Genomic DNA, 27,058 nt, shown 5'->3' on the forward strand with positions numbered 1-27,058 from the left:
AGATCTGCTTCACTAACAACAAAACAGAAATACTGAAGGTTTTCCATCTTCATTCTAGTTTTATTTCACCTTTTTAAATCTAACTGAACTGTTAATATTTATTCATATCACTTAAACTTTGATTCTAGAAGCAAACACAAGTTACTTGACTTCCTGTGGATACAGAAACTGAAACTAACTTTGTTCAGTTTCTTCAGATCAGCCTACATTTTGAGCGGAGGACAGACATAAGACTGCTGAGTTGTTAACAGAGGTAAGTGTTGCCGCTCCATGTCCATCTCCATGTCTCTTGGACCGGGAGCTCCAAGAGACATGGGTTTCAGACACCTCGACCTGGGTTGCTCGGCTGTCATAAGGCGTGGTCCCCGCAGCAGCGCTCTATTTACTTTATTGAAGAAAGAAAATAGATAAAATGAAAAACTTTATTGTGATGCTAAGTGAGGTTACATTATGCAAATATAAGTAACAATGAGAGAAATATTGAACAAACTATAAACACAAAGCTCAGTTACTGCGAAGTTAACCTGGTGAATGATCAGCTATGATCTACCAAGACAGCAGCATCTAAAGTTGATCTGTTTGTGTGGATCAATAATGACATTTTCACATTTAAGTAAACTGAGAACTTAATGTAACTTTTACAGTCCATCAATGTTCTTGCTGCAGTGACTCTCTGGTGTTTTAACCTAAAAACCAGAACTAAAACATTGTAAACTAGTTTCTCTGCTTGTTGAAATCAACAGGAAGTGAATCACATCACTCCGTCCCTCATCAATCTGGGGTTCATCAGAAACTGATGTTTCTCTTGTCTGTGGATCAGAACCGGCTTTAAGCAGTCCACAGATTTCCTCTCTTCGTCCTCACAGAGTTTTGTCTTTTTCCAGGTTTTCTTCTTGTTCCTCCTTGTAGCAGGAAGCCAGAAAACTTCAATCTGTTCACCCCTAAAATTAACTATACTTATAAATGGAAAAATAATAAAATAAATAATTTTAGGGGTTGCACAGTGGCGCACATGGTAGCACTGTTGCCTTGCAGCAAGAAGGTCCTGGGTTCGATTCCCGGCCCGGGGTCTTTCTGCACGGAGTTTGCATGTTCTCCCTGTGCATGGTGGGTTCTCTCCGGGTTCTCCAGCTTGCTCCCACAGTCCAAAAACATGACTGTCAGGTTAATTGGTCTTTCCAGATTCTCCTTAGGTGTGAGTGTGTGTGTGCATGGTTGTTTGTCTTGTTTGTCTCTGTGTTGCCCTGCGACAGACTGGCGACCTGTCCAGAGTGTACCCTGCCTCTCGCCTGGAACGCAGCTGGAGAGGCACCAGCACCTCCCAACCCCGTTAGGGAGAAGGGTGACCGGAAAATGGATGGCTGGATGGATAAATAATTTTACAAACATTTTAAATCAGTTGTAACAAACTGGTTCCTAACTAAAATAAGTTGTGTTAATGTGTCGCTTTATTTTGAAGTTCAATCAGATCAATAGACTAAATATGTTTCAGGCCTCATTAAGTGAGGGGGGCTTCATCTCCCTATTGAAGCAACTGTTTACCCATAATTCCTTGCAGTGGGTTGTCGTGGAAAAAATCTCTTTCCAAGCACTGTCCAGGTCACAGGTGTCAAACTCCAGTCCTCGAGGGCCAGTGTCCTGCAACTTTTAGATGAGCCTCTGCTGCACCACACCTGAATAGAATAATTAGGTCATTAAGGCTCTGGAGAACAAGGAGGAGGTAATTAAGCCATTTCATTCCAGTGTTTTGTACCTGTAGCACATCGAAAAACTGTAGGACAGTGGCCCTTGAGGACTGGAGTTTGACACCCCTGGTCCAGGTAGAATCACTCAATCAGGTTTATTCATGCATTGTGCACAATACAGAGAGCTCATAAGACAATCAATAATCAAGCCAGTCTAGATGCAAGGCTCCCCCAGCTCACAAAGCTCTCCAGGCCGAGGGAGCGTGTAAGTTTTAAAACAATGATAAGGAATAAAAAACAATCTAGTCCTGACGCAGCTGTGGAAAGCAACCTTCCAACCTCGTACAAGTAACCCAAATCATTCTTTTGGTGAGAGTTCACAAACATTTCATATGACCTGACTAGCAGATGTGATTTCATTGTAATTTTTATCATGACAGGGTCCAGCTGATACCTCAGCTGGATGCTGTGGTTCCTGAAAGCTGCTATGTGTCTTTTTTGCTGAGAGGAAATCCTGCTGAGCTGCACACAGAGGCTGACATGTTGTTGGACCCGGTTGTCTGGAGGAGAGCTGTGGACCCAACCTGAGCTGCTGCTCCCTCAGAACCTTCTGCACACTGACTCCCTCCATACAGAGCTACAACAGAATCATGATGCGTTCAAGTCTGCTGTGGGAGCTAAATAAGTTCACTAGTTCATAGGAAATGTTCAGTCATTCATTCATATAATTCACTCTGATCCTCTGAACACATGATGGGAACCACCTTTTTGCTTCACAGAACAGTTACTATTGGTGAATGGTAACTGTCCAGTGAATTGGATCACTGGACTGACTGGTTCTGGTTTCTCTCTCCAAAAGGCCAGAAGATGGAAGATCGGCATTGGGAAAAGAACAGTGCAGAACCTCCAGACTTCAGGACTGAACTTGGTGCCTCAGACAGAACGTAGGAAAACATTTTCTAACTGATTCATGTGACTCTACAGAGAGAAAAAATAAATTATATGAACTGGTTGATCTTCAGTATTTCAGGAAACAGCAACTTAATTTTCTGGTATTTTAATTTAAAGTTAGCCATGAAGGATGTCAGTCAGTAAATCAGAGATTGAATGAAAGTCTGAATGAGAAATTATGAAAATGTTGCATGAAAACAAAAACAACCAACAACGTGAGGAGCAACGACTCAGATTGTTTGTAAACCCAGGGAAGCACAGAAGCTTCAAGACTGGGAACACGGTATCAGTCATGAAATCAGATATAATACGAAGCAGAACTTCAAACCGGAGATCATCAATGCTCTGAGGTTCTGTTCTGACCCAATTTCTGGTCTCTAGTTAGTGGTGGGCCTTCATGAACAGTTTCAGTAGGACAGCTCCAGCATCTTCATAGTGAAATATTTTACTGATGAAGAAATGTCTTCACAGGAGGAGGAAGTTTGGGGAAAGATCCAGAACAGGAGCTGAACGGCTGACAGCCAAACAGAGCAGCCGTGTTCCAGGTGAGACTGAACTGAACAACAGGAGGAATCAGAGCTTCATCCTTCCTCCTGTTGGACCAGATCGACATCTTTAGATTTGGAAATTCAAGGTTTAAAAGTTTTTTGTGATCAATTATTTCAGCTAGTGTAACTGGAACTTGTGTGTTGGTAACTCTGGCTAACATAGTCATCATTGAATTGGAGCCTGTTCAGAAAAATAAACAATTTATCACTTATTCTTAACGGTCGCTTTGCACCATAACCTATGCCACCAGCTCTAGTCAAACACTTCATAGGATCAATATGACGAGACATCAGAGAATTAAGAGGAATAAAATGCAGACAGGATGGAAAAAGAGAGCATCAATCAGATAATGGTTGGGCAATAATTAATTATTTGTGGGCAAATCCAGGTTTTAATTTTGACATTTAATCTTTTAAGCAATTAATATATTATTCAAGTGTTTTATGTGTTTTCAGAAAATGACTAAAGGGCAGTTCCACACAATTTCTCACTATCTTGAGCATTTTTAAACTGTTCTACTTCAAAAACTAAAATACTTAGACTTTATACTTGCTGTAGTCTCTTAGTTGTGTCTTAATTGCATAATATTTAAATTTTTTGAAACATATTTGATTTGTGAATTTCAATACAGGATGACATATGACTAATTTATTATCTCAGATGCAAAGACTTGCTGTGTCTTTTTTTCCAACATTTGGTGACAGAGATGCTAAAGCTTAGAGAAATGATGAACCAGAAGCTTCATTTGTTCTCATGTAAACAGAATCAGTGGTCGTCACTCAGATATGAGGCAAAAACACAACAAGAGTTTTAGACCTGAGGAGCTGATCAGCAGACTCTGAGGGGAATCTCTGGATGGAGCAACATGAATAGGTGATCTTCATCATGTTTTTCTCTCAGATGTAAATTAATCCTGTTTCTGATTTTTTCTGCAGAGAAAAAACTTTCCAAGGTTCGCCCTAAGTTTGTGAAGAGAGTTTCTGAGGAAATCCTGAAACAGCTTCTCGATGACCTTCTATCAGATGGGATCTTTACGTTTTCAGAGATAGAGGATGTACTGCAGAAGAACCAAACCAGAGCAGACAAGGCTCGTGACACCATAGATGCTGTGATGAAGAAAGGACAGAGAGCCTGCAGAGTGATGATCAAACGTCTTCATCAAATGGATCCGACTCTGTCCAAGCAGCTGGGTTTGTCCTCTGACTTCCTTGGTCCAGGTGAGACACAGTCTGTTTTGACAAGATTTCGAAATTTGCCACCACAGAGAAAACATTTAATATATTAAGTGAAGGGGGCGCTGTTTCCTATATTATTCACGGTCTCCCGTTTTTATTTTCTTTTGAAATCTGTGATATATTTTCACCTTTATGAAGGAGTTTCCCTTTCAGCTATTTGAACTTTTCTCTTTTATTTACTTCAGAGAAGCTCAGAGTTTTTAACAAATTCCATAGCTTTCAGTCTACTTTTAAATCTTCTCCTGAGTCTCATCTTTTCATCCCTGCTACTGCCTCTAGACGTGTGAGGGTGTCTTTTTATTTATTTTTTTTAGGTCATTTAATTAGCTCTACATCTTTAAAGAAATAGAAATATATGGTGTTAAATAAGATAATAAATTTTTTAATTAATGCCAAAATTAATAGTAAATAATAAAGACTTTGTAGTATTCTGATTTAGTAATGTAATTAGATTAGTTGTGTTACCTCCCCACACCACCAGAGGCAATAGCAGGGACAAAAAATGAGACTCAGGAGCAGATTTAGAAGTGGACCAAAAGCTAAAGAATTTGTTAAAAACTGTGAGCTTCTCTGAAGTAAATAAAAGAGAAAAGTTAAAATAGATGAAAGGGAAACTCCTTCCTAAAGGTGAAAATATATCACATATTTCGAAAGAAAATAAAAACGGGAGACTGCGGATATTATAGGAAACAGCGCCCTCTTCACTTCCGCAGTGCAACAGTCCCATTTCCATATAATGTATGAGACTGACAGGTGTCCATCCCCACCCCTTTCTGTTTGCTACAGCGAGGTCCTTCTTGAGAAAACCATGAGAGTTTTAAATGAACAAAACTAATTCTCATCATCTTTGTGCAGCAAGAACCTTTATTTATTTGCTTTTTTCTTCTATCTGTTACCTCAGTGAGCACAAGACTGAGTTTTATTTAAAAAAAAACCTAGATTTTCTGAATGACTGAAATGGTTTGATTGTTTTTTTCAGATTTTGATGTTCAGTGTCAACAGAAGCTTAAAAACCATCTGAAGAAGAAACTCCAAAGTCTCTCTGAAGGTGTCGCAGAACATGGAAATAAAACCGTTCTGAACCAGATCTACACTGAGCTCCACATCACAGAGGGGTTAACTAGAGAGGTCAACCAGGAACATGAAGTCAGACGCATTGAAACAGAATCCAGGAAACAAGAAACAATCAGACGAGAAGACATCTTTAAAGTACCACCTGGAAGTGAACAACCAATCAGAACAGTGATGACCATGGGAGTGGCTGGCATTGGGAAAACACTGTTAACACAGAAGTTCACTCTGGACTGGGCTGAAGGCAAAACCAACCAGAACATAGATTTCATATTTCCATTCACTTTCAGAGAACTGAATAACTTGCAAGAAGAAAAGTTCAGTTTGGTGGAACTGATTCATTATCACTTTGAGGATATTAAAGATGGAGGAATCTGCAGCTTTAAAAAGTTTCAGGTTCTCTTTATCTTCGATGGTCTGGATGAGTGTCGACTTCCTCTCAATTTTGATGATAATTTGATCCTGACTGATGTTAAAAAGTCCACCTCAGTGGATGTTCTGCTGACAAACCTCATCATGGGGAAATTGCTTCCCTCTGCTCTCCTCTGGATAACCACACGACCTGGAGCAGCCAATCAGATCCCTGCTGAATGTGTCGGCATGGTAACAGAGGTCAGAGGGTTCACTGACCCCCAGAAGGACGAATACTTCAGGAAGAAATTTATAAATGATGAAGAGAAGGCCAGCAGGATCATCTCCCACATCCAGAAATCAAAAAGTCTCTACATCATGTGTCACATCCCCGTCTTCTGTTGGATCACTGCTAAAGTTCTGGAGGATGTGATGAAGACCAGAGAGAGAGAGAAACTACCCAAGACTCTCACTGAGATGTACATAGAGTTCCTGGAAGTTCACTTCGCAATCAAGAAGAAAAAGTTTGATGGACGACGAAAAACAAAATCTATCTGGAGTCCAGAGAACAGAAAGTTGATTGAGTCTCTAGGAAAACTGGCTTTTGAGCAGCTGCTGAAGGAAAACTTGATCTTCATTGACAAAGACCTCAAACAGTGCGGCATCAACATAGAAGATGCTGCGTTGTTCTCTGGAGTGTTCACTGAAATGTTTGAAAAGGAGAGTCGGGTGGGCAACAAATCAGTCTACTCCTTTGTTCATCTGAGCATCCAGGAGTTTCTGGCTGCAGTCTACATGCTCCACTGCTTCACCAGCAGGAAGTCAGAGGAGATCAAGACGTTCCTGGGAGAAGAATACAATGAAACATCTCTGGATGAGTTCATGAAGAAAGTCATGGAGAAATCCCTAAGCAGTGAAAATGGCCACCTGGACCTGTTTGTCCGCTTCCTTCATGGTCTCACTGTGGAGTCCAACCAGAGAGTCTTAGAAGATCCGTTGGGTCAGACAGAGACCAGTCCAGAAACCATCCAGAGAATCATCACCAACCTGAAGAAGATGAACACTGATAGAATCTCTCCTGATAGAAGAATCAACATCTTCTACTGTCTGGTGGAGATGAACGACGTCTCATTTTATCAGGAGATCCAAAGGCTGCTGGATTCAGGGAAGAAGCTCTCAGAGACTGACTGTTCAACTCTGGCCTTCATGCTGCAGATGTCAGAGGTTCTGGATGAGTTGGACCTGGAGAAGTATAACGCGTCATATGATGGACGACTGAGACTGCTTCCAGCTGTGAGGAACTGCAGAAAGGCTCGGTGAGTCCAGATGTTTTCATTGTGTGAATGCTGATTCAAGCACTATTATCTTCCTGTTTCTTCAAGTTGTTTCTGGATTTTTTGGTCTTTAACCACTTCCTTCATCCTTTGAATAATTTTATTTAATATTTTGTTATTTTTGCAGTTTCAGAAATATAAATATGTGGCCAATATGGCCCCACACTCTGTCTTTAGCACAAGGAGGAGCAAGCAATTCTAAACACCCAAACAGCAAAGCAATCAGGTGCAAGGAATTTTATTACAAGGAAGTCACTTCACTAGTGACACAATAAAACATTCCTCTTTTTCTCAATAAAATCCAGGATTTAACAATTGTCCTGAAATAAAAGTCAGCAATTAGAGCCCACAGGTTAGGCTCTGCTTAGTATGCTGCTTCTGATGGAGGCGATCCGTCTGCAGCGCACTCTCTTGCCGACCCACAGCTGACTGCGTGACGCTCCAGTGCTGCTCCACTTTTTGGGATCCTCAGCCCAATCCAGCTAAAAGAAAGAAACAGGAAAGAGCCAGCGTCCCCGCAACCAAAAATCTGTCAGAAGACGTATTTCCTGCTGATACTCTCTGATCGTAATGGAGCGCTACTTACAGACGCGAGCAGAGGTTTCCCTCTGCCCTGATCCTCTGTACTGAGCTGTCTGTTCAACTCCCGGTATTCTGTGCCTCGAAAACTGCAAAGTATCAATGGAAAGTATCGTGTTGGACAAAGAAAATTAAATAATAAAAGAGTAAAACCCAATGTGAGAACATTCACAATAAAAAAGAGATAATTACATTGACCCTACATTTGGTGCCAGGTTCAGGCGGACATTTTATTTCTTCCAATATGTTTTGTTTATCAACCGAAAGTTTTAATGAAAGTCAGTCTCTCCATTGGATGACTTTCCTGAATTATTTCCTTCCAGTCCAAAGATGATGATTGTTTCACATCAAGCCACTTGTGAGTTACAGCTTTCTTTGTGCTGTTAGTAATATTAATATTAGATGTCATTCTGACTTCTTCAGTCTTTGAGGTAAACTACCTGAGTACACCTCAGTAAAATCACAAGTTAAATTTTAGTCCTTCATGCATTAATTTCCTTTATCAGCTCCGACAAGTAGGGGGCGATCTCAGTACATTCCTAATATGACATGAAAATACAGAGGGCTCGTTGCACCTGAGCTTCCGCGTTCGGGAAAAACGGCTCAAATGTTTCCGATCTATTGAAAACGGTGCTTTACACCGGGTATCTGTAGGGCTTTTCCAATGTAATAATTAATAATGTTCATCGATCCGAAGCCCCAACAAGTAAGTCGGAGAAAGGTTTTAAGATGTTCGCCTCGTTATACATTCACAGATACGAAGGTGAGTTTTACTTTCTTTAAACTTTGTGACTAACATTAGCTTTAGCTTATGCTAGTAGGCAATATTTTCAGACATTTTTTTGTAAAAAATCTGCTATTTAGATATCTAAACATTTCTCATCCATTCTAATGGCCAATGTGTGTACCTTATTCTCAAGTATATTATATGTATTTATTGTTAACCACAACAAACGCGGGCGGGGAGGGGGGGACAGATTACAGTTCAGGCTTTTTGCTTCCAGCCTGACGAAGCGCAACGAGCCCAGGCTCATTAGGACGGTGCTTACAGCGGTGTGTACAGGCGGATCAGTGGCTCGGCTGTCCGGCTCTGCTCTCTCGTTCCCAAACACTCTCTCTTTCAGGGTGAATACAGAAGCAATTTAATGGAAATAACACAGGACGGATCCTTTACCTTCGTCTTTAGGCTGAAGAAGCTGATCTGGAGTAAAGTGAAGGCTGCAAACTTTGTTGTGCAGTGTTAGCTTTAAATGGTAGCTTTAACTGGTAGTGATTAATATTTACAAGCCGTCTTAATTCAGGATCACTTGGAAATCCACGAAACTTAAACAAAGTACATAGTATTGTTTTATTTGTGTCTTCTTCTTTAGGTTTAACGGCAGCTTGCTTCCATTTTTGTTGCACTACTGCCATCTATTGGATCCTAATATCTATCTCTCAAATTCTCAAAATAATCCCACTGTTTTTTAAAAAAACGAAAAATTTTCTTCCTCACCTCACTACTATTTAACTGATCAACCACTTTTTCAAACTTCAATTCCTCAGTACAGCCTAATTCCTACAACTAATAAAAACATGTTCCATTGTTTCTACAGAATCACACCAACTACTTAAACCAGTAGGATGTTTCCCCATCTTATAAAGAGTTCCATTTAATAAACTATGCCCGGTTCTTATTCGAGTTATAATTACCTCTACCTTTCTATTTAATCCTCTAACCCTTTCTACATCAACTGTATTTTGAAACCTGTATAAATGCCTTCCATTAATTTCACTATCCCACCTAATTTTCCATATCTTTTTACTTTCTCTCCAAGCTATACTTTTCCCCTCTGATTTCGATAGCTTTACTAACATATCAATTTCTTCTTTTTCACTAGCCTCTTTAGCCAACCTATCTGCTCTTTCATTACCTAAAATACCTACATGAGCAGGAGTCCAAAATAATATTAGTTTTATTTTGTTCACATATTCTATGATGAACAGCCATAACCTCATATAATATATTTTGATGATTACTTGAACATCCCTTTTCAATACTCATCAATGCTGATAATGAATCACTACAAATTATAAATTTATTTCCTTTACTATCCTCCACCCATTCTAAAGCTAATAATATAGCACACAATTCTACTGCATAGATACTCAAGTAATCAGATGTTCTTTTTGAAATCTTTGTATATAAATCTAGAATCACTACTGCTATACTAGTTACTTCGTTTTTAGGATCTTTTGAACCATCAGTATAAATCTGTACATAATCATATTTATTTTGTATTTGATGATAAAACTCTTGGCACATATCTATCATCTTTTTCCCCTGACTATCTAATAGTGACTTATCTACATTAATATATTTCCATGACCATGCTGGTCTCACAGGCCATACTACTGTTTGACTGAATTCTTTGTCAAATACATTAAATGTTTTTGCTCTATCATCTCCCACCCACCCAAAACTATTACTTTTCCCCTTTCCTCTCTCCCAACAATTTTGTAGCACTTTCTTAACTGGATGATCTTCATTTTGTCCTTTTAAACTTATCCAATAATTTACCATGATCTGCTGTCTTCTAATACATAATGGCATCTCTCCTGACTCTACTTGTAATGCACATATTGGAGTAGATTTAACTGCCCCTAAGGAAATTCTCAAAGCTCTGGCTTGAATAATATCCAATTTGTCTAACCTAGTTTTGCTTGCTGATCCATACACCACACTCCCATAGTCTATTCTAGATCGAATTAATGACACATAAATATTTTTAAGTGATTCAAAGTTTGCACCCCATGTCAATCTTGTCAAGCACCTCATAGTGTTAAGAACCTTTTTACTTTTTTCCATAGTGTGATCTATATGACTTTCCCAAGTTTGTTTCTTATTGCCTTATTCGTTGGACAGCTAAATACCTCCAACGAATAAGGCAAGTCCTGAGAAGCCAGCTCAGTGGCAAGAACAAAATCCGTGCGATAAACAGCTATGCCCTGCCAGTAATCAGATACCCTGCTGGAATAAGTAGCTGGCCAAACGAGGAGATAAAAGCCACAGATATTAAGACTAGAAAGCTACTAACCATGCATGGAGGGTTCCATCCCAAATCCAGCACCCTGAGACTGTACACGAGCCGCAAGGAAGGAGGCAGAGGACTAGTGAGTGTGAGAACCACTGTCCAGGACGAAACAACTAAGATCCATAAATACATCAGGGACAAAGCCTCAACAGACAATGTGCTCAGTGAATGTCTCAGACAACAGGGAACGGAGGTTGAGGTGCCAGAGATACCATCATGGGAGGACAAGCCCCTACATGGGATGTACCAGCAAATAACCCAAGTGGCTGATATCAGTAAATCCTACCAATGGCTGGAAAAAGCTGGACTCAAGGACAGCACAGAGGCCCTCATCCTGGCCGCCCAGGAACAGGTCCTAAACACCAGAGCAATAGAGGCCCAGATCTACCACACCAGACAAGACCCAAGGTGTAGGTTGTGCAAGGAGGCCCCTGAGACAGTCCAGCACATCACAGCAGGGTGCAAGATACTGGCAGGGAAAGCGTACATGGAACGACATAACCAAGTGGCAGGCATTGTGTACAGAAACATCTGTGCAGAATATGGACTGGAAACCCCGAGATCAAAGTGGGAAACACCCCCAAAGGTGGTGGAGAACGCCAGAGCTAAGATCCTGTGGGACTTCCAGATCCAGACAGACAAAATGGTAATGGCGAACCAACCAGACATTGTCATAGTGGCTAACAACAGAAGAAAGCCGTTGTGGTAGAAGTAGCAATACCAAGCGACTGCAACATCAGGAAAAAGGAGAAACTGGAGAAATACCAGGGCCTCAGGGAAGAACTGGAGAGGGTCTGGAAGGTGAAGACCACAGTGGTGCCTGTGGTCATTGGGGCCCTCGGGGCAGTAACCCCCAAACTGGAGCAGTGGCTCCAACAGATCCCAGGAACAACATCAGACATCTCAGTCCAGAAATGTCCAGTCTTTGGCACAGCCAAGATACTGCGCAGAACCCTCAAGCTCCCAGGCCTCTGGTAGAGGACCCGAGCTCAGAGGATAAGAACCACCCGCGGTGGGTGAGAAGGGAATTTTATATATATATATATATAACTTTATATATATATATAATAAAACTGCCTGATCATATTAATGTCAGGACCACTAACAATAGTTATCAGTAATAATTTACCATGGCAGCTATGGTTAATTGTTATTATGTGATTCGAAGTTTTTAGCTCAGAGTTTTAAGTTTGATTCCCTTTTGGAGTTTTTCTTTGTGATTCTGGCCACAAGTGACTGAAATGAACAAAAGCAAACTGATGGATTGTTGCAGTAACACCTGCAGCTGTACAGCACTGAGTACCTTTAAATTTTCCTTTAAATAAAAAAGAAAAGAAGTGTTATTGTTTTATTATCTAACCATCTGTTCTATTAGCAAAATTGTGGAAAATAAAATATCTTTTGTGTCAAAACATATTATACACACACAGCTGTCAGTCTTATTGGTCAGTTTGCTTTTGTTTATTTCACGGCTTTGCGTTTTTCTGCAAGCTAAAAATGAACGAGTTGGGTTTGAACCTCCTGTTGTTCTACGTTCAGCCTGAGCTTCTGACAGTCTGCGCGGTTCTGGCGGGTCGCCGGTTTATTCGCTTTTTTCTTGGTTTCGCGAACCGAACAGCTGACGGACAGGTCACCCGCTGGCTGACACCAGCAGATGTGGAAAAAATAAAGGTCCGACACAAAACTATCACTGCACCTGACCTGCAAGAGCACAAGCACCTCTCCAATGCGCAAAAATCAGCACAAACTCAAACAAAGAGCAGCAGACTTTTTTCCAGACGATGCTAAATAATAAAGACATGGAAGCGAAGCCTCCTCATGTGGTTCACGGAAAGAGGTTGTGTTGATTCCCAGGTGTGCGCTACGAATAAGATGTTTTGACACAATTTATTTATTTTTTTCTTCACAATTTTGTTAATAGTAAATAGGGTTAAATAATAAAAAATCCAGAAGTTATTCTTTTCTTTCTTTACTTAACGGAAAATGTCCAGGTATGCAGAGTGCAGCTGCAGGCGCTGCTGTGCTCCGATAGTTTCCTGCAGGCGCCTGCGCGCAGTTCTGAACTTTAACAGCAGGAAAGAGTTTTATACGTAAAGCAATTCATTTTAAACGTTTTTATCATTTCCCTCTTTTGAACTCTAAATATAAACAAACGTCATTACTTAAATGTAAAAACATTTAATTAAATTATTTTTTGGTAGTGCTCCCTAATGATAATGGCTATTTTTAGAAGTGGCTCCGCAGGCTCCTGAAAAGGGCCCTGCGGGCGACCGGCTGCCCTCGGGCACCAGGTTGGTGACCCCTAATCTATACCTTCCTGAAGTTTCAAAATAAGATGTTCTATATTTCTTCCCCTTTTCCATAATGCTTCATCATCAGCAAATAGTGATTTCCCAAAACTAACTGGTATTTCATTAAAAATATCATTTATCATCACCGAGAATAACGTTGGACTTATCACACTTCCTTGAGGAGTTCCATTTTCTATTTGACACAATTTTGAAACATGACAATCTATTTTAACTTGTATATTTCTATCACACAAAAAATCCCATATCCAGTTAAACATACTCCCTCCTATTCCTATCTGGTGTAGTTTAATCATTAATCCTTCTCTCCATAACATGTCATATTCTTTTTCCACATCAAAAAACACAGCCACAACAGTTTCCTTATTAATTTGAGCTTTTCTAATATCATCTTCTAAACACAATACAGGATCCATTGTTCCTCTCCCTCTACGAAAGCCACTCTGATACGGAGCAATTATATTCCTTGATTCCAAATATTGTACTAGCCTCTCATTCACCATCCTTTCTATCAGCTTACATATATTAGATGTTAAAGCAATCGGCCTATAGTTTTCAGGATTACTATGATCTTTCCCAGGTTTCTTTATCGGAATAACAATCGCTTTTTTCCATTCACTAGGTATTCTTCCCTCTTTCCAAATCTTATTATACAAATTTAATATCTTCTTCAAAACATCATCACTCACATGCCTTAGCATAATATAGCATACTTCATCTTTACCTGGAGCACTATTTCTTGTTCTACCCGAAGCTCTTTTCAATTCTCCAGTAGAGAAAGGATCGTTCATCAATTCATCCTTAATAATTTCCTTTCTTCTTAAAATTCCACCATTTTCTCTTTTAGTTTTCTCTCTACCCTTTATTTCCTTATCTGATAATTTTTTCCCACTATGAATCTCCACAAATGTGCTTACTAAAATATCAGCTTTTTTCCTGTCATTTATTGCTATTATACTGTTTCTATTTTATATTGGATAACTCCATTCTCTTCTATCTCCCCCCATTTTTTTGATAATCCCCAAAACTTCCCCAATCTTTGTACTATTACCAATTTTGTCACAAAAATTTCTCCAATATACCCTTTTTGCTGTTCTTATTGTTTTCCTTACTTTAGCCTGTGATTTTTTATATTCGATCAAATGTTGAAAATTATGAGACTTTTTAACCAGTTTAAATGCTTTATTTCTTTCTTTAACCACTGTTCTACACTCATCATTCCACCATGGAACTAATGTCCTTCTATTCTTCCCTGATGTTTTTGGAATAGACCTTTCAGCAGCTTCTAATATACCCTGACTAATCTCACGACTCATATTTTCTATACTCAAATCATTTTTTATATTTGATATCTTACTCTCACATAAGTTATTAATTTTTTCCCAATTCGTTTCCTAAATATCCACTTCCCTCCTAACATTTCAAGATTCTGCACCTGACCCATCCTTATTTTGCTGACTATAATGTAATGATCACTACCAAAGGATTTATTTTTAACTTGCCAATCACATAATGGAGCTAAACAACTGGAAACAAATGTTAAATCCACTACAGATTCCTTACCTGAATTAATATCAATTCTTGTCTTGTCACCATTATTCAAACATACAAGGTTATTATTATCTAGAAATTCCTCTAAAACCTTACCATTATAATCAACTTTTGTACTTCCCCATAAAGAGTGCTGAGCATTAAAATCTCCACACCAAATATTTCCTTTCATACCCATCTCATCAAGTTTACTTATTTCAAGCTTTTTACATGTATTATAAAAGTTTATAATCAAAATTACCTTCTTTTCTATCCATATTTCAATTTCTACATACTCCAATTTCCCTTTCTTTTCAACTATTTTATAAGGAATACCTTCCTTAATCAGAGAAAGACACCCTCCCCCATTTCCTTCTGTTCTATTATACCTTACTACAATATATCCGTTCACTCTGAAATCCAAAAAAGGCTTCAGCCACGTTTCCTGTGTACAAATTATATCAGGTTTAACTTTCTGCTCATAAATAAACTGTTTAAAACCTTGACCGTTTGACAATAGACTCCTTGCATTCCATTGTAAGATTAAAATTATCCTTCCTGACTCTTTTGACTACATAGTTCTCCTCTTATATCTTCCCATCTAATATTTCTCAACCCTAAACTATGGCATGCCGCCTTAACAATAATCTGAATCCTTTCTGTCTTTGATCTCACATCTGAGGTTGCATTTATCACTCCTGCAATAAACGTCACCATTTTCTTTTTCTCCTCCTCTATTATCCTATCAACCTTTTCCATAACCTTTTGGATTATAGATTTTTCCCCTGTCAAAGATTTCCCATTTTGTTCCTCTTTCCCAACCATTTTACATGCTTCTGCATATGTTACTTTCTGCACAAACGTTTTCTGTATCGCTACTTGCTGTTTCATCACTTCACATCCCCAAAAAGCAACACTATGTTCTCCTCCACAACTACAGCACTTTGGCTTTACTCCAACTCCACATTTTCCATATTCATGATCTCCAGAACATCGGGCACATCTCCTTTTTCCTTTACACATTTTTGCAACATGTCCAAACTCTTGACAATTGAAACATCTTACTGGTTTAGGCACAAACTCCCTGACACTAAATCTTATCAAACCAAAGAAAACCTCCTTTGGTACCTCTTTCATTTCAAACTCCACTAGGACAGTTTCTGTTTCAACTTTCTCTGGACCTTTTGTCATTCTTTGTGCTCCTTTTACTTCCCTATTTCTTTCTTTTAAATGTCCAAATCTTTCATATTTACACTGAAAGGCTCTCCAGTGATAACTCCTTTACTTCCAATATTTCTCTTTTCCCCCACTCTAACAACTGTTCTAACTTTTACTTTACATACCCAACCTAATTTCTTCGCTTTTACCACCTGATCTTCCGAATTACACCCAATCAACAGATTTCCGTCTCTCAAAACTTTAGCATGTTTGATATCCCCAATATGCGCTTTAAGTGCTTTTGTTAATTTCAGTGGATCCATCTTCTTAACCCCTTCTTCTTCATCAAATCTTATAATAATGTTCATATTTGGGTTTTTTGATTCTTCTACTTTTTTCTCAGATCCTTCACTCTCAGTGCCTTCCGTACTTTCTTAATTTCGCTTTTTCCTCTTTCTTTCAGCAGCTCGTTGCTTCTTTCCACCCTTCTGCACCTTTTCCCACTCTTTCCCTTCATTTTGATCATCCATCCTTTCCTCTTCACTACAATCTACATTATTTCCGCCAGTTTTCCCCAAATCCATCTCATCCATACTTTAATTTAAGTCCCATTTATCTGTCAAAACTCAAATCCAAACTTTCCTGTCTTCGCTCTCAACCTCCGTCCAATAGCGTCGGGCGTCTCCCTCGGGATTCTCTCGCCTTTTCCTTGTTTGGTGGGTCTTATTTGTGTCTTAAGTATGACTTTGTCTTTTATAGCAGTTATAGTAACTGGAAGTGGAAAAAAGAGAGCCGCATTTGGGCATGCAGTTGTGACATCAGTGCGGCAGGTGCAAAGAGCCCGTTCCTCCAACGTGTTGCATTTTCAGGGTTGTTACATCATTTACTCTTAATGTTGGAGGAAATTAAAAAACTCACTAAGTTTTTCCAATAAAATTTCTTCAACAGACCTGAACTTGAGCTGTGAATCACAGAATTGCAAATGACCAAACATAGTCAGTTATTGTTATTTCGGATTCTTTTGTTTAGCTTTAATGTATGTTGTTTTAAATTTTCTCCCCATTTGTAGACAACTAAAAATCAGCCATTCTGACTATAATTCAACGTTGACTTAGCATCATGTGCTATCAGGGTAGGTAGGCTGACACCGAGTCAGTTAGCATTAGCAGCTCATCGTCAGGTCTTGTTCCTTTAATACAGGTGTGTCAAACTCATTTTCGTTTTGGGCCAAATCAAGTTCATGAAGGCTCTTAAAGGGCCAGTTGTGCCAGAATGTGTTGATAAAACCTGTTCACAAACTGTTAATATGTCAATGAATTCTTAAAATTACATGATATTATTGAAGATCTTTTCAGTCCCATCAGGAACTACTAATAAATGCGACTGTTTATCTACTCGCTGTATAAATCACGGACTATAATCATATATCAACTAAATTCTCAAGAAACTGGAGGGATTGATTGATATACATTAGCAGTAAACAGATAAAAACTGCATTGATATGATTGATAATATAATATTTAATCACACTTAGTGTTTAGTCTAGTCTGTGGAGGGCCACATAAAAAGCTATGGCGGTCCGGATTTGGCCCCCGGGCCTTGAGTTTGACACATGTGCTTTAATAGTTCCACCTGTAATGTTTTTGTTCTCTGATGGATCAATAAAAACAGCAAGGTGGGGCTGAGGGTTTAGCCTCGGCCACAGACCCTTTTCTGTGGCCCTTTTCTGTGGATTATCAAATTTTCTGTTGTATCTGATAATCCACATTAATCTTAATCCTGGCAGAATGTGATTCATACAGACTGAAAGCAACCAATAATCTGATTATTAAAGTTAAATCTGTCCAGAGCTGAATAAAAATATTTCCAACACATTGAATCAAAAGCCTTTTCAGCATCTGAACTGAGTTTACTGATTCTGTTTTTTCTTTGACCTGTGAGGTGAAAAGCCCGTCTCACGTTGTCATGGGTTTGAATGTTGATTATAAAATCAGATTAAATCTGATCTGTGTCTGTAATTCCTGGGATTATAAATATTTATACAGTGATGCTGCAAATATCCTGTCCTCAATGTTTCAAACTGATGTTGGTCTTTATGAACCACTTTCAGTTTTATCTTTACCAGGTTTAGGAATCACTGAGATCTCTGCTCTGATCCAAGATGGCGGTGTTTCCCTTCCACAAAGTTCTGATTAAATCAATCCTTAAGCAGCCGCTCCGCCGGGTCGCCGTCCTCACCTGGCGTATGGTTCCCTTTCAGTTTTTAATTGTTTTTATTGATCTCCTCCTCAGTTATTAGTGGATTATTTTGATCTGTTTCTATCAATGGTAAATCCAGAGCAGCAGGAAAAACCCTCAAGAGGACGATGGCACTGCATGAGGCTGAGAGCAGAACTGAGTGGAGGATCATTCAAAAGACTTTTATGTCTTTTAGAGAACGGTGTCTTTATCTGTTGGATTTTTTATTTAATGATAAATCTATTAGTCTGCTCTCAGTTTCTTTGCTTTTGGGCTGTTTTCATAATAGTTCAGTTTAATAAAATGATCATTTTCTTCCATCTAGTTTCATGAAAACAGTTTGGGCTTGTTTCTCTGATTGTAGTAAAATGTGATCATTATTATTTTCCATACGTCATATTTGTAGAGATTTCAGTTTTCCAATGATATCTTTTAAATATTTCTCTATTTTTTTAGAGGACTAGATAAATAAAGTCTTTGCTTCATCCCATAAAATCCAGGGAGAAATATCCTCTGTGTTGTTCCAGTTCATATCATCTTTGAGCTGTTTTTCCTCAAAGCTGTTAAATTTAGTGTCATTTAATAAACTATTATTATTGTTGAGCCTCCACAGGGTTTCTTTGGTTCATGACCCAAATGGAGTCATAAACACTCTGCATGATCAGACGTCTCTCATCTGTGACCTTCTATTATTCTGTATTTATCAACATTTGATATAAAGAAATATTATATTAACTGATGAGAATAATTTTTTTTAACTTTTGTCCTGAGGGTTCGAGTCCCTCCACCAACCCTGATACATTAAACATTAAAATTGTTTCTGTCTGAGACTTTTCAATTTTGCTGGAGGAAACCAGAAAATGACTTTAGTGAATGTTTCAGTGTCATATCAATATCTGATTTAGACTTGAAGGAGCAGCGGGACCGGTGTTGGTCAATAAAAATAACTTGTTTCTTTGCTCAACTTTATTCCGCCATGTGCATCCCCCGAACAGACAGACAGAGAGCCCCGAAGAAGAACATAAACCCATAACATATGCTCCTGGTATAACAGTGCCCCTAGTGGGTGGACATGTAATACAATGTAATGCTCCGTTGCAAACACGGACTCTTGGCTAATGCCTTCTGCTGCCGCACCTCTTTTCTCGCCAAATATTCTCTTCAAAGCGGACTTCATAGAAGCAAATGTTACATCTGAGCATACCGTTAAAGCCAACTGTCTGTCCAAACACGCAGTGTCCAAAAGCTTAAAAGCCAAAACAGCGTCAGGTAGCTCCATGTTGTATTTCTTCATCCGCGAGTAACGCTGCTCGAAATCAATAATATAGTTCGCCATCGACATGTTAACTTCTTTTATCATCCGGTCAAAATCCGAGTATGATTCATAGATTCTGTCCTTGTCCTCTTTTAAGAACAAGTCATCTAGTTTAGCGAACAATGTGGTCATTCCAATCAATCAATCAATCAATCAATCAAATTTTATTTGTATAGCACATTTCAGCTACAAGGCATTTCAAAGTGCTTTACATCATAAACACAAAACACAAAGGCATGCAACATAGAATAAAATACCAAGGTTTTTTTTTTTTTTTTTTTTTTTCCCTTTTCCTTCCCTTTCTTCCCCCTTCCCTTTGTCACGGAATTTAAGCGCCTGTTACCGCCGAACTCCGCTGTCCGTTTAACCACGGGTATTCGCCGGGCCCCGTTGCCCACAACAGGAAAAGGGCAACGTGGGCCAGTGTCTTTATTTAGATCATCTACCGGAATTTCAATCGCCGTGTCCCGCGCTCTTCCAGACAGAGCCAGGGTGACAGCCAGTGCTTGCTTTTTCTTCTCCAAATCTGTAACTCTCGTCCAAATGTTGACTTCATTCTTCCAGCTTTCGTAAGGCTTTCCTTCCTCAAACGTTGGCGGAACTCTGTAGTTACTAACCATCCTCTGCTACCAATGTTAGTCAATAAAAATAACTTGTTTCTTTGCTCAACTTTATTCCGCCATGTGCATCCCCCGAACAGACAGACAGAGAGCCCCGAAGAACACAAACCCATAACATATGCTCCTGGCATAACAGTGCCCCTAGTGGGTGGACATGTAATACAAACAAAACAAAGGCGTAACAACCGGTTCTGCTGTTGCTCTGCAGGACGACCAGAACAATCTGAAGCTTTTAGCTGCAGCAGGTTGACGACTGTCCACTTTCTACTTTGTTAAAGCATCAAATCCAGCAGATGAACTGAGACAGAACTGGAGCATCATGTGTTTGTTCTGCTCCCAGTTTCCTCTGTGGCAGCATTTAATAACCTGCTGCTGGGAAACATGTTTCTATACAATATATTACTATTATTAATGATGATGCAGCAGATATTGGCTCAACAAACCCAGAGATGCCAGGGGTCCACAGCAGCTGGACTTCCTGTTCTGCTCACTTCATTTATAACTCACTTCCTGCTTGATGGAAGATCTTAAGGACCCAAACCGTCTAGTCCAAGTCAGAGCTGTGAGCAGTTCCTCCTCCTCTCCATCATCTCCAGTAGTTTCTGTCATTCAGCTCAGTCCTCTCATCACCTGCTCTGAACTCTTCACATCTCCATCTGCTGCCAGTAGAGCTCAGCTCATTCATCTCTTCATCACCTGCTGCAGAGAAAACTTTTTCTTCACTGATGATGATCTGACTGCAACTGAAGGTCTGAGGACATGAAGCCTGGACCAGAACCAGAACCAGAACCTGGACCAGAACCAGAACTTGAACCTGGACTTTAATCAGGAACTGCACAGATTCTCTGTGGGGTCAAACTCAGTAGATATTGATCAGATGATGATCAGATGATGACATCACTGTTATCATATTTTAGTCTGTTTATGATCCAGACTGATTTCATCAGAACTGAATTTATTTCTCCTCTAATCACAGACTTGGTGGCTGTGAGCTCTACAAGGCTGAATGTGAAGTTTTGGCCTCGGCTCTGAAATCCAACCCAGATCTGACTGAACTGGAAATCAGTGAGATCTTCATGCTGAATGGTGAAGACTCTGATATGAAGCATCTGCTCGAGATCCTGGAGAATTCAGTCAGTAAAGTGAAGAATCTGAGGTTTGTTTTCTCTATTTATTCAATAAAATCATTTATTGATACTTTAATCATTAATTAATAATATATTTTATTTCAAAACAACCTGTTTAAATGTCGGAATAAAAGCTCTGAAATATTTTACTTTATAAATGAATTATTTTCTTATTTCAGACTTTGAGATTATTGAACTTTGTTTTTCAGTTTTTCACTTTAAAATGTTTCTGACTGATGAAGAAAATGAGTAAAATAATTCAGATGATGTTATTAATGGAGATGTTTCAGTTTGGTTTGGTAAATATTCAGATTGTTTTATTTCTGATTCTCATCTCTACATCCAGAATGTAATGTTGATCCTCCAGAGTCGAGCCACAAACACTGACAAGTTCAAATCCTCACTAATGACACATCTAAGAAACGACTGTTTGTAGAAAAGCAAATCTAGATGAAATGAATGAAAGTGAGGGTTACAGCAGCAGCAGGTTCCTCAGCTTTGTCCTGAGACTGTGGTTCTGTTGGGCCGGGTCAGAGAGGAACCGTCCTCTTCAGTCTGACAGCTGTCGGTCGGTTGGAGTCTCGTCTCTGTGACGACGCTTCATCGGGTCACGTCTCCTGAGGAAATAATGGCCTCAATTGGCTTTCAGCAGCTTTAACAGGAACCCAAAGGCCATTAATGAAGAACCTGACTGGTTCTGATCCAGTTACCAAGTTGGGTTTGATGATCAGGAACCAGCAGAAATAGCTCAACTCATCCAGACTGATAGAAAACTTTGAGTTTCTTATTTGATAAAATGTTCTGGTTCTGCTGGTTTGGACTCTTTAAACCAGTTTGACTGGATCAGATGTTAGAATCAGTTCATCATGTTTCTTTTACGTTCAGGAAAATTTATTTTCTACATTTTTATTATTTATTTGTTCATATTTCAGTTTTAACTGCATCCTGTTGGTTCACATCTTTTATTCTTTATTCAGATTGAATGGCTGCAGTTTATCAGAGACCAGCTGGACGTCTCTGTTCTCAGCTCTGAAGTCCAACCCGACCCATCTGACTGGACTGAACCTGAGTAGAACCAACTTGAAAGATTCTGGACTGAAGGAGCTCTGTAGTTTTCTACAGAATGAAGGCTGCAGACTGGAGACATTGCAGTATGTAATTATATAATTATTGATAGTTCTGTGAATAATTATATATAATTGATTATAAATCAAGGGCTGCACAGTGGTGCAGTTGGTTAGCACTGTTGCTGTAGCGTCCAAAATCCTTTACTTTAGCGCTACTAGTGGTTGCCTCTGGGTGTAGTTCGTTTTTACGTGCGTTCGGATTAAGTTTCAGAGTAGTGCTCTTCTTTAGTATGAAAGTCTTTTATTATAATTTCCATTTACATACATAAAGTTCGTTTCTACCCGTCAAACCAAACACAGTAAAAAACTGTGTCCTCTTCCCAATGCTCAACACCTGAACACCATTACAATCGACCTTAAATAACCCATCCCCCTCAGACACTCAGAAAACAAAACAATACGCCCTCTGGTGGTGACAACAATTGGCTCCTACAGTTGCCTTGCAGCAAGAAGGTCCTGGGTCTTTCTGCATGGAGTCTGCATGTTCTCCCTGTGCATTCTCTCTGGGTTCTCCGCCTTCCTCCCACAGTCTAAAAACATGACTGTCAGGTCAATTGACAGTCTAGAGGCAGTCCTTTCTAAATTCTCCCTAGGTGTGAGTGTGTGTGTGCATGATTGTTTGTCCTGTTTGTTTCTGTGTTGCTCTGCGACAGAAACAACAGGTGACCCTGCCTCTCGCCTGGAACGTAGCTGGAGATAGGTACCAGCAACTCCTGACCCACTAGGGGTCAGGAGCTGCTAATAAATATTTTCTGAGTTTGTTCATGGACTTGGATCCAGAGTTTAATTTAGTCCCTCTGTGTAACTGAGTTGGACCCGCTGATCTCAGGTCAAGCATTTTGGACCCCCAGTGTGTAGAAATTCTCCTCATGTAAAGCAGGTCAAAGGTCATTCAGCCCAGTCTAGAAAAGTGAATTCCAGCTCCTGGAATCTGACAGGAACAAATCGATAATCAATGAAAAACCTGGAATGATTTTACTGACTAAAATCCTCCAACACAACATGACCCAGTACCTGGTTCTGGTTCTGCTTCTGCTTCTGAAGTCAGCAGGTCTTTTTTGAAGCAACAGCATGTTGGCATTAATATTCATGAGAATCTTTAACTGGTTCTATTGGACTGGTAAACCTGCATCCTGTTGGCTTCAGCTCACATCTTTTATCTTTTATTCAGATTGATAATCTGCAGTTTGTCAAAGAGCAGCTGTGATTATTTGGCTTCAACTCTGAAGTCCAACCCGACCCATCTGACAGAACTGGACCTGAGAGGAAACGGCCTAAAGGATTCAGATGTTCAGCAGCTGAAGGATCTTGTAAATACTGTAAAGTAAGTAAATATTTGTAGTGAGACCAGCTGCTCTCAGCATATTGAACTAAACCCAGTTAGCATCAAAGCAACAGTGTTCCCAGTAAAGTTGCAGCATCTCAGTGAGAGGAGAATGGTTCAGGCTTCCTGATTGGACACAGAGACAGCAATCAGCAAATCAGAGGAGCATCGGCTTGCTGTGTTTGTGTTGGTGTGAAGATGAGTGTTGTTGCTGTGTCCATGTCTCCAGGAAGTCCAGCTGGACTCCAGGGTCCAGAGTAAATCTGCTTGTTCTCTGTTCAACAGGAAACAACTGTTGAACTGAGCTGTGACCTAGGTTCATCTTGGTCACAGCTCTGAGATCAGTCTTACTGCAGCCTGGAAACCGTCTAGTGGATGTGCTGTGTCACTGACTGCTGCTGGAGAGAAGCTGGAAACACTCACTCATCTGCTCTCTTCATCCTTCTTCTCTCTGCAGGTGGAATTCCATCATCATCTCCTATATAGCTCCTTACAGCGATTTTGACAATCTTGATGATTCTGATGATTTTGAGGATCCTGATTATCCTGATGATCCCTATGAACCTGATGATTTTGAGGATCCTGATGATCCTGATGATCCCTATGAACCTGATGATTTTGAGGATCCTGATGATCCTGATGATCCCTATGAACCTGATGATTTTGAGGATCCTGATGATCCCTATGAACCTGATGATTTTGAGGATCCTGATGATCCTAATGATCCTGATGATTCTAATGATCCTGATGATTCTAATGATCCTGATGATTCTAATGATCCTGATTATTCTGATGATCCTAATGATCCTGATGATTTTGTGGATCATGATTATTCTGATGATCCTAATGATCCTGATGATTTTGTGGATCATGATTATTCTGATGATCCTAATGATCCTGATGATTCTGACAGGTGGGACTGATGATCTCTGTAAAGTAGAGAATGGTCTCTGTGTCCTGCTGATCCTCAGAGGTTGAGGCTGCAGCAGTTTGAATCTAAAGAGACTCTGACTGGATCTTGATAATGACCTCTGACCTCAAAGATGTCCCTCCTGTTTATTTTCTTATGTCTGTCATTTAGTGTCTGATATTGTTTGTCTCTTTGAATCAATAAAGATCCAATTCAAATGGGGCTCCATTTAGAGCACAGGTGTCAAAGTACAGACCTCAAGGTGTCCTGCAGTTTTTAGATGTGCCATAGGTACAAAACACTGGCATGAAAAGGCTTAATTACCTCCTCTTTGTGTAGCTAAATTCTCCAGAGTCCTGCTAATGACCTAATTATTCAGGTATGATGCAGCAGAGGCACATCTAAACGTTGCAGGACACTGGCCCTTAACGACTGGAGTTTGACAACCCTGATTTAGAGGCTTCATGGAGTTTTGATCTGAACTAGATTCAACTGGAAAGTTTATCTTTTTTCTCTCGGGTTTATTTTCGTCCTGGAACCAGAAATGGTCTAAGAATGGAAACATGGGAGTCATTTTCAGTTCAGGTTTGAAGTCATGAAAGACACTTCAAATCTCTTTTCTCTGCTGCTTCTTCCTTCTGTTGACATGAAAATGTTTCTCAAAGCTCCACAGATAAAAAGATGCTTTACTGGAAACTGCAGAGAAACTTCAGCTTCCATCACAGAAATCAGTTTACCAGTTTAGAACTGTATGTCCCACAGAAACTGACCTTTCTTGTGGGACATCAATCAGCTTTCGGGACCAGTTTTCAGGAACATCCATCATTTATCTGGATAAATAAAAAAAAAGACTTTACATGTTTTTATCTTTTTATGTTCATTCTAAAATCTAAATAATGACATTTTGCATCATCATTGATTCTCAGCTTTAAGTTTTCTCACTTTGTTTTGGTTTTTACTTTTTCAACTCCATATTTCATGTTTTGAGTTTTCTAGAGAACTTCAGCATGAAAAGATCAGTCCCTCTGTGTAACTCTTATCTTTTTTTTTTGTTTTTGAGGACCAAACTCCAAATCCAGTGTACTTTCCTGTGTGTAGTGCATCATTGTGGCACATCGTGTGAAAATTTCCGAGCCTGATGTTACATCAGGCTCTTTACTGTAATTTACTGATTTAGTCAGTCCTCACAGAATCACTGGAATGAATTGCTGATTGGTTCATGATTGTTTTTTTATATTTCTTATGTGATATGGGTTCGTGGGTATTTAACGATGAGTCAATAAAGTTTTTAATAATACTTGTGGGTTTCTATGCAGCTGATTGTGTACAAATATAGTATGTGCAACACTGTTTTTCCTCCAAGTTTATTAGTTTAGCTGCTTCAAACTATAGCTGCAATATTATTGTTCTTTCCAATGTTTTATTTTGAAATACCTCACAGGAAGCGTATTTCCAGCTTTATAGCAATTGCAGTTACAACTTTTAGCCACCAGAGGGGATATAATGATACGAGTCTGTAGCGCTGTAGCTAACTTGTTCCCAGTGAAATGAATGAAGCCAGATTCTTCTCTTGAGTTCACCTCAATGTTTTCTCTGTCAGTGTGAACTGGAAGCAGCTCCACAGAGTTGAAAACAGCCCGCAGAGACTCTGAGCGGAGCTAGCGGTGCTAACAAACTCCAGCAGCAGCTTCAGAGGAGCTGTGGCTCCTAACCTGGAGCGTTAGCTCCAAACAGCTGAAACAAAGCTCTACAACTCTGGTTTAGACGTTAAGATGCTGAGCTTCCGGTCTGAAGATAGGAAAATATTTATGAAAAGTTAAATTATTCTGGAAACAGTCAGATTGATGTCGATATTTTAGCTGCGTAAATATCAGACCAGGACTGTTATTGCCCCTTAGTGGACACAGATGGTATCTACAGCTACTTGATAAAAGTCGATAGTTTACATATCACATTCACTTCCGGTGAATACTTTCAAATTAATAGCCATAGAGACGAGTGAATTTTCTCTGTTAGCTTTTCTATTAAATAATGCATTTTATACTTTTCTTGTTTTCTTCATGTAACTTTTCTTTTAAAGCAGAAAATTAAACTCTGCTCATGTTTTGCACCACCTGTTTAAAAACAGGTAAAAATATTTAAATGACATTAACAACAGCAGCATAATATTGTTGTACGAGTAATACAAGTGCCCGATGATGAGACAAACCCTTGAATTACACAATGTTTACACAGATTATTGCTCAGGGTCATTTTAAATGAACTGAACTGACTATAAGAATGTGAATACAAACTCTGGCTCCTGCATCTTACCTTGTTGTTATTGTGCTCCGTTGACTCCTGACTCCCACCCTGGAGTCAGGCCTGGAGGTGGGGCACATTGGCAAGCGTCTGGTGGCCAGGCTTTTACCCATGGAGCCCGGCTGGGCTTAGCCCGAAGAGGAGACGTGGGCCCACCACCTATGAGAGGGGCCAAAGGGATCGTCTGCAATGTGTGTTGGGTGGCGGCCAAGGGAGGAGGTCCTGGCTGTCCGACCCTTGGTTGCAGAAGCTGGCTCTTGGGACATGGAA

General features: G+C 39.6%; 1 protein-coding gene across 3 annotated transcripts; it reads left to right on the forward strand.

Annotated features, from left to right (window-relative positions):
- LOC129373603 (NLR family CARD domain-containing protein 3-like) lies at window positions 1–25,760 on the forward strand. 3 transcript variants are annotated; one of them, XM_055051620.1, is made up of 9 exons: window positions 1–253; window positions 2,545–2,629; window positions 3,108–3,181; window positions 4,121–4,402; window positions 5,400–7,158; window positions 20,976–21,155; window positions 22,104–22,277; window positions 23,425–23,577; window positions 24,035–25,760. In XM_055051620.1, exons 2-9 carry the CDS (start codon window positions 2,553–2,555, stop codon window positions 24,498–24,500), a joined length of 3,165 nt encoding a protein of 1,054 aa, XP_054907595.1. In that variant the 5' UTR covers window positions 1–253; window positions 2,545–2,552; the 3' UTR covers window positions 24,501–25,760. The 3 variants fall into 3 exon arrangements, with proteins under 3 accessions (XP_054907595.1, XP_054907596.1, XP_054907597.1); XM_055051621.1 differs by having other exon boundaries at window positions 1–2,629; XM_055051622.1 differs by lacking the exons at window positions 1–253; window positions 2,545–2,629 and having other exon boundaries at window positions 4,121–4,137; window positions 4,229–4,402.
- The last annotated feature ends 1,298 nt before the right edge of the window (window positions 25,761–27,058 follow it).

This window comes from Poeciliopsis prolifica, unplaced genomic scaffold (assembly GCF_027474105.1).
Source record: "Poeciliopsis prolifica strain line A6 unplaced genomic scaffold, Auburn_PproV2 SCAFFOLD033, whole genome shotgun sequence".
NCBI lineage: Eukaryota > Metazoa > Chordata > Actinopteri > Cyprinodontiformes > Poeciliidae > Poeciliopsis > Poeciliopsis prolifica.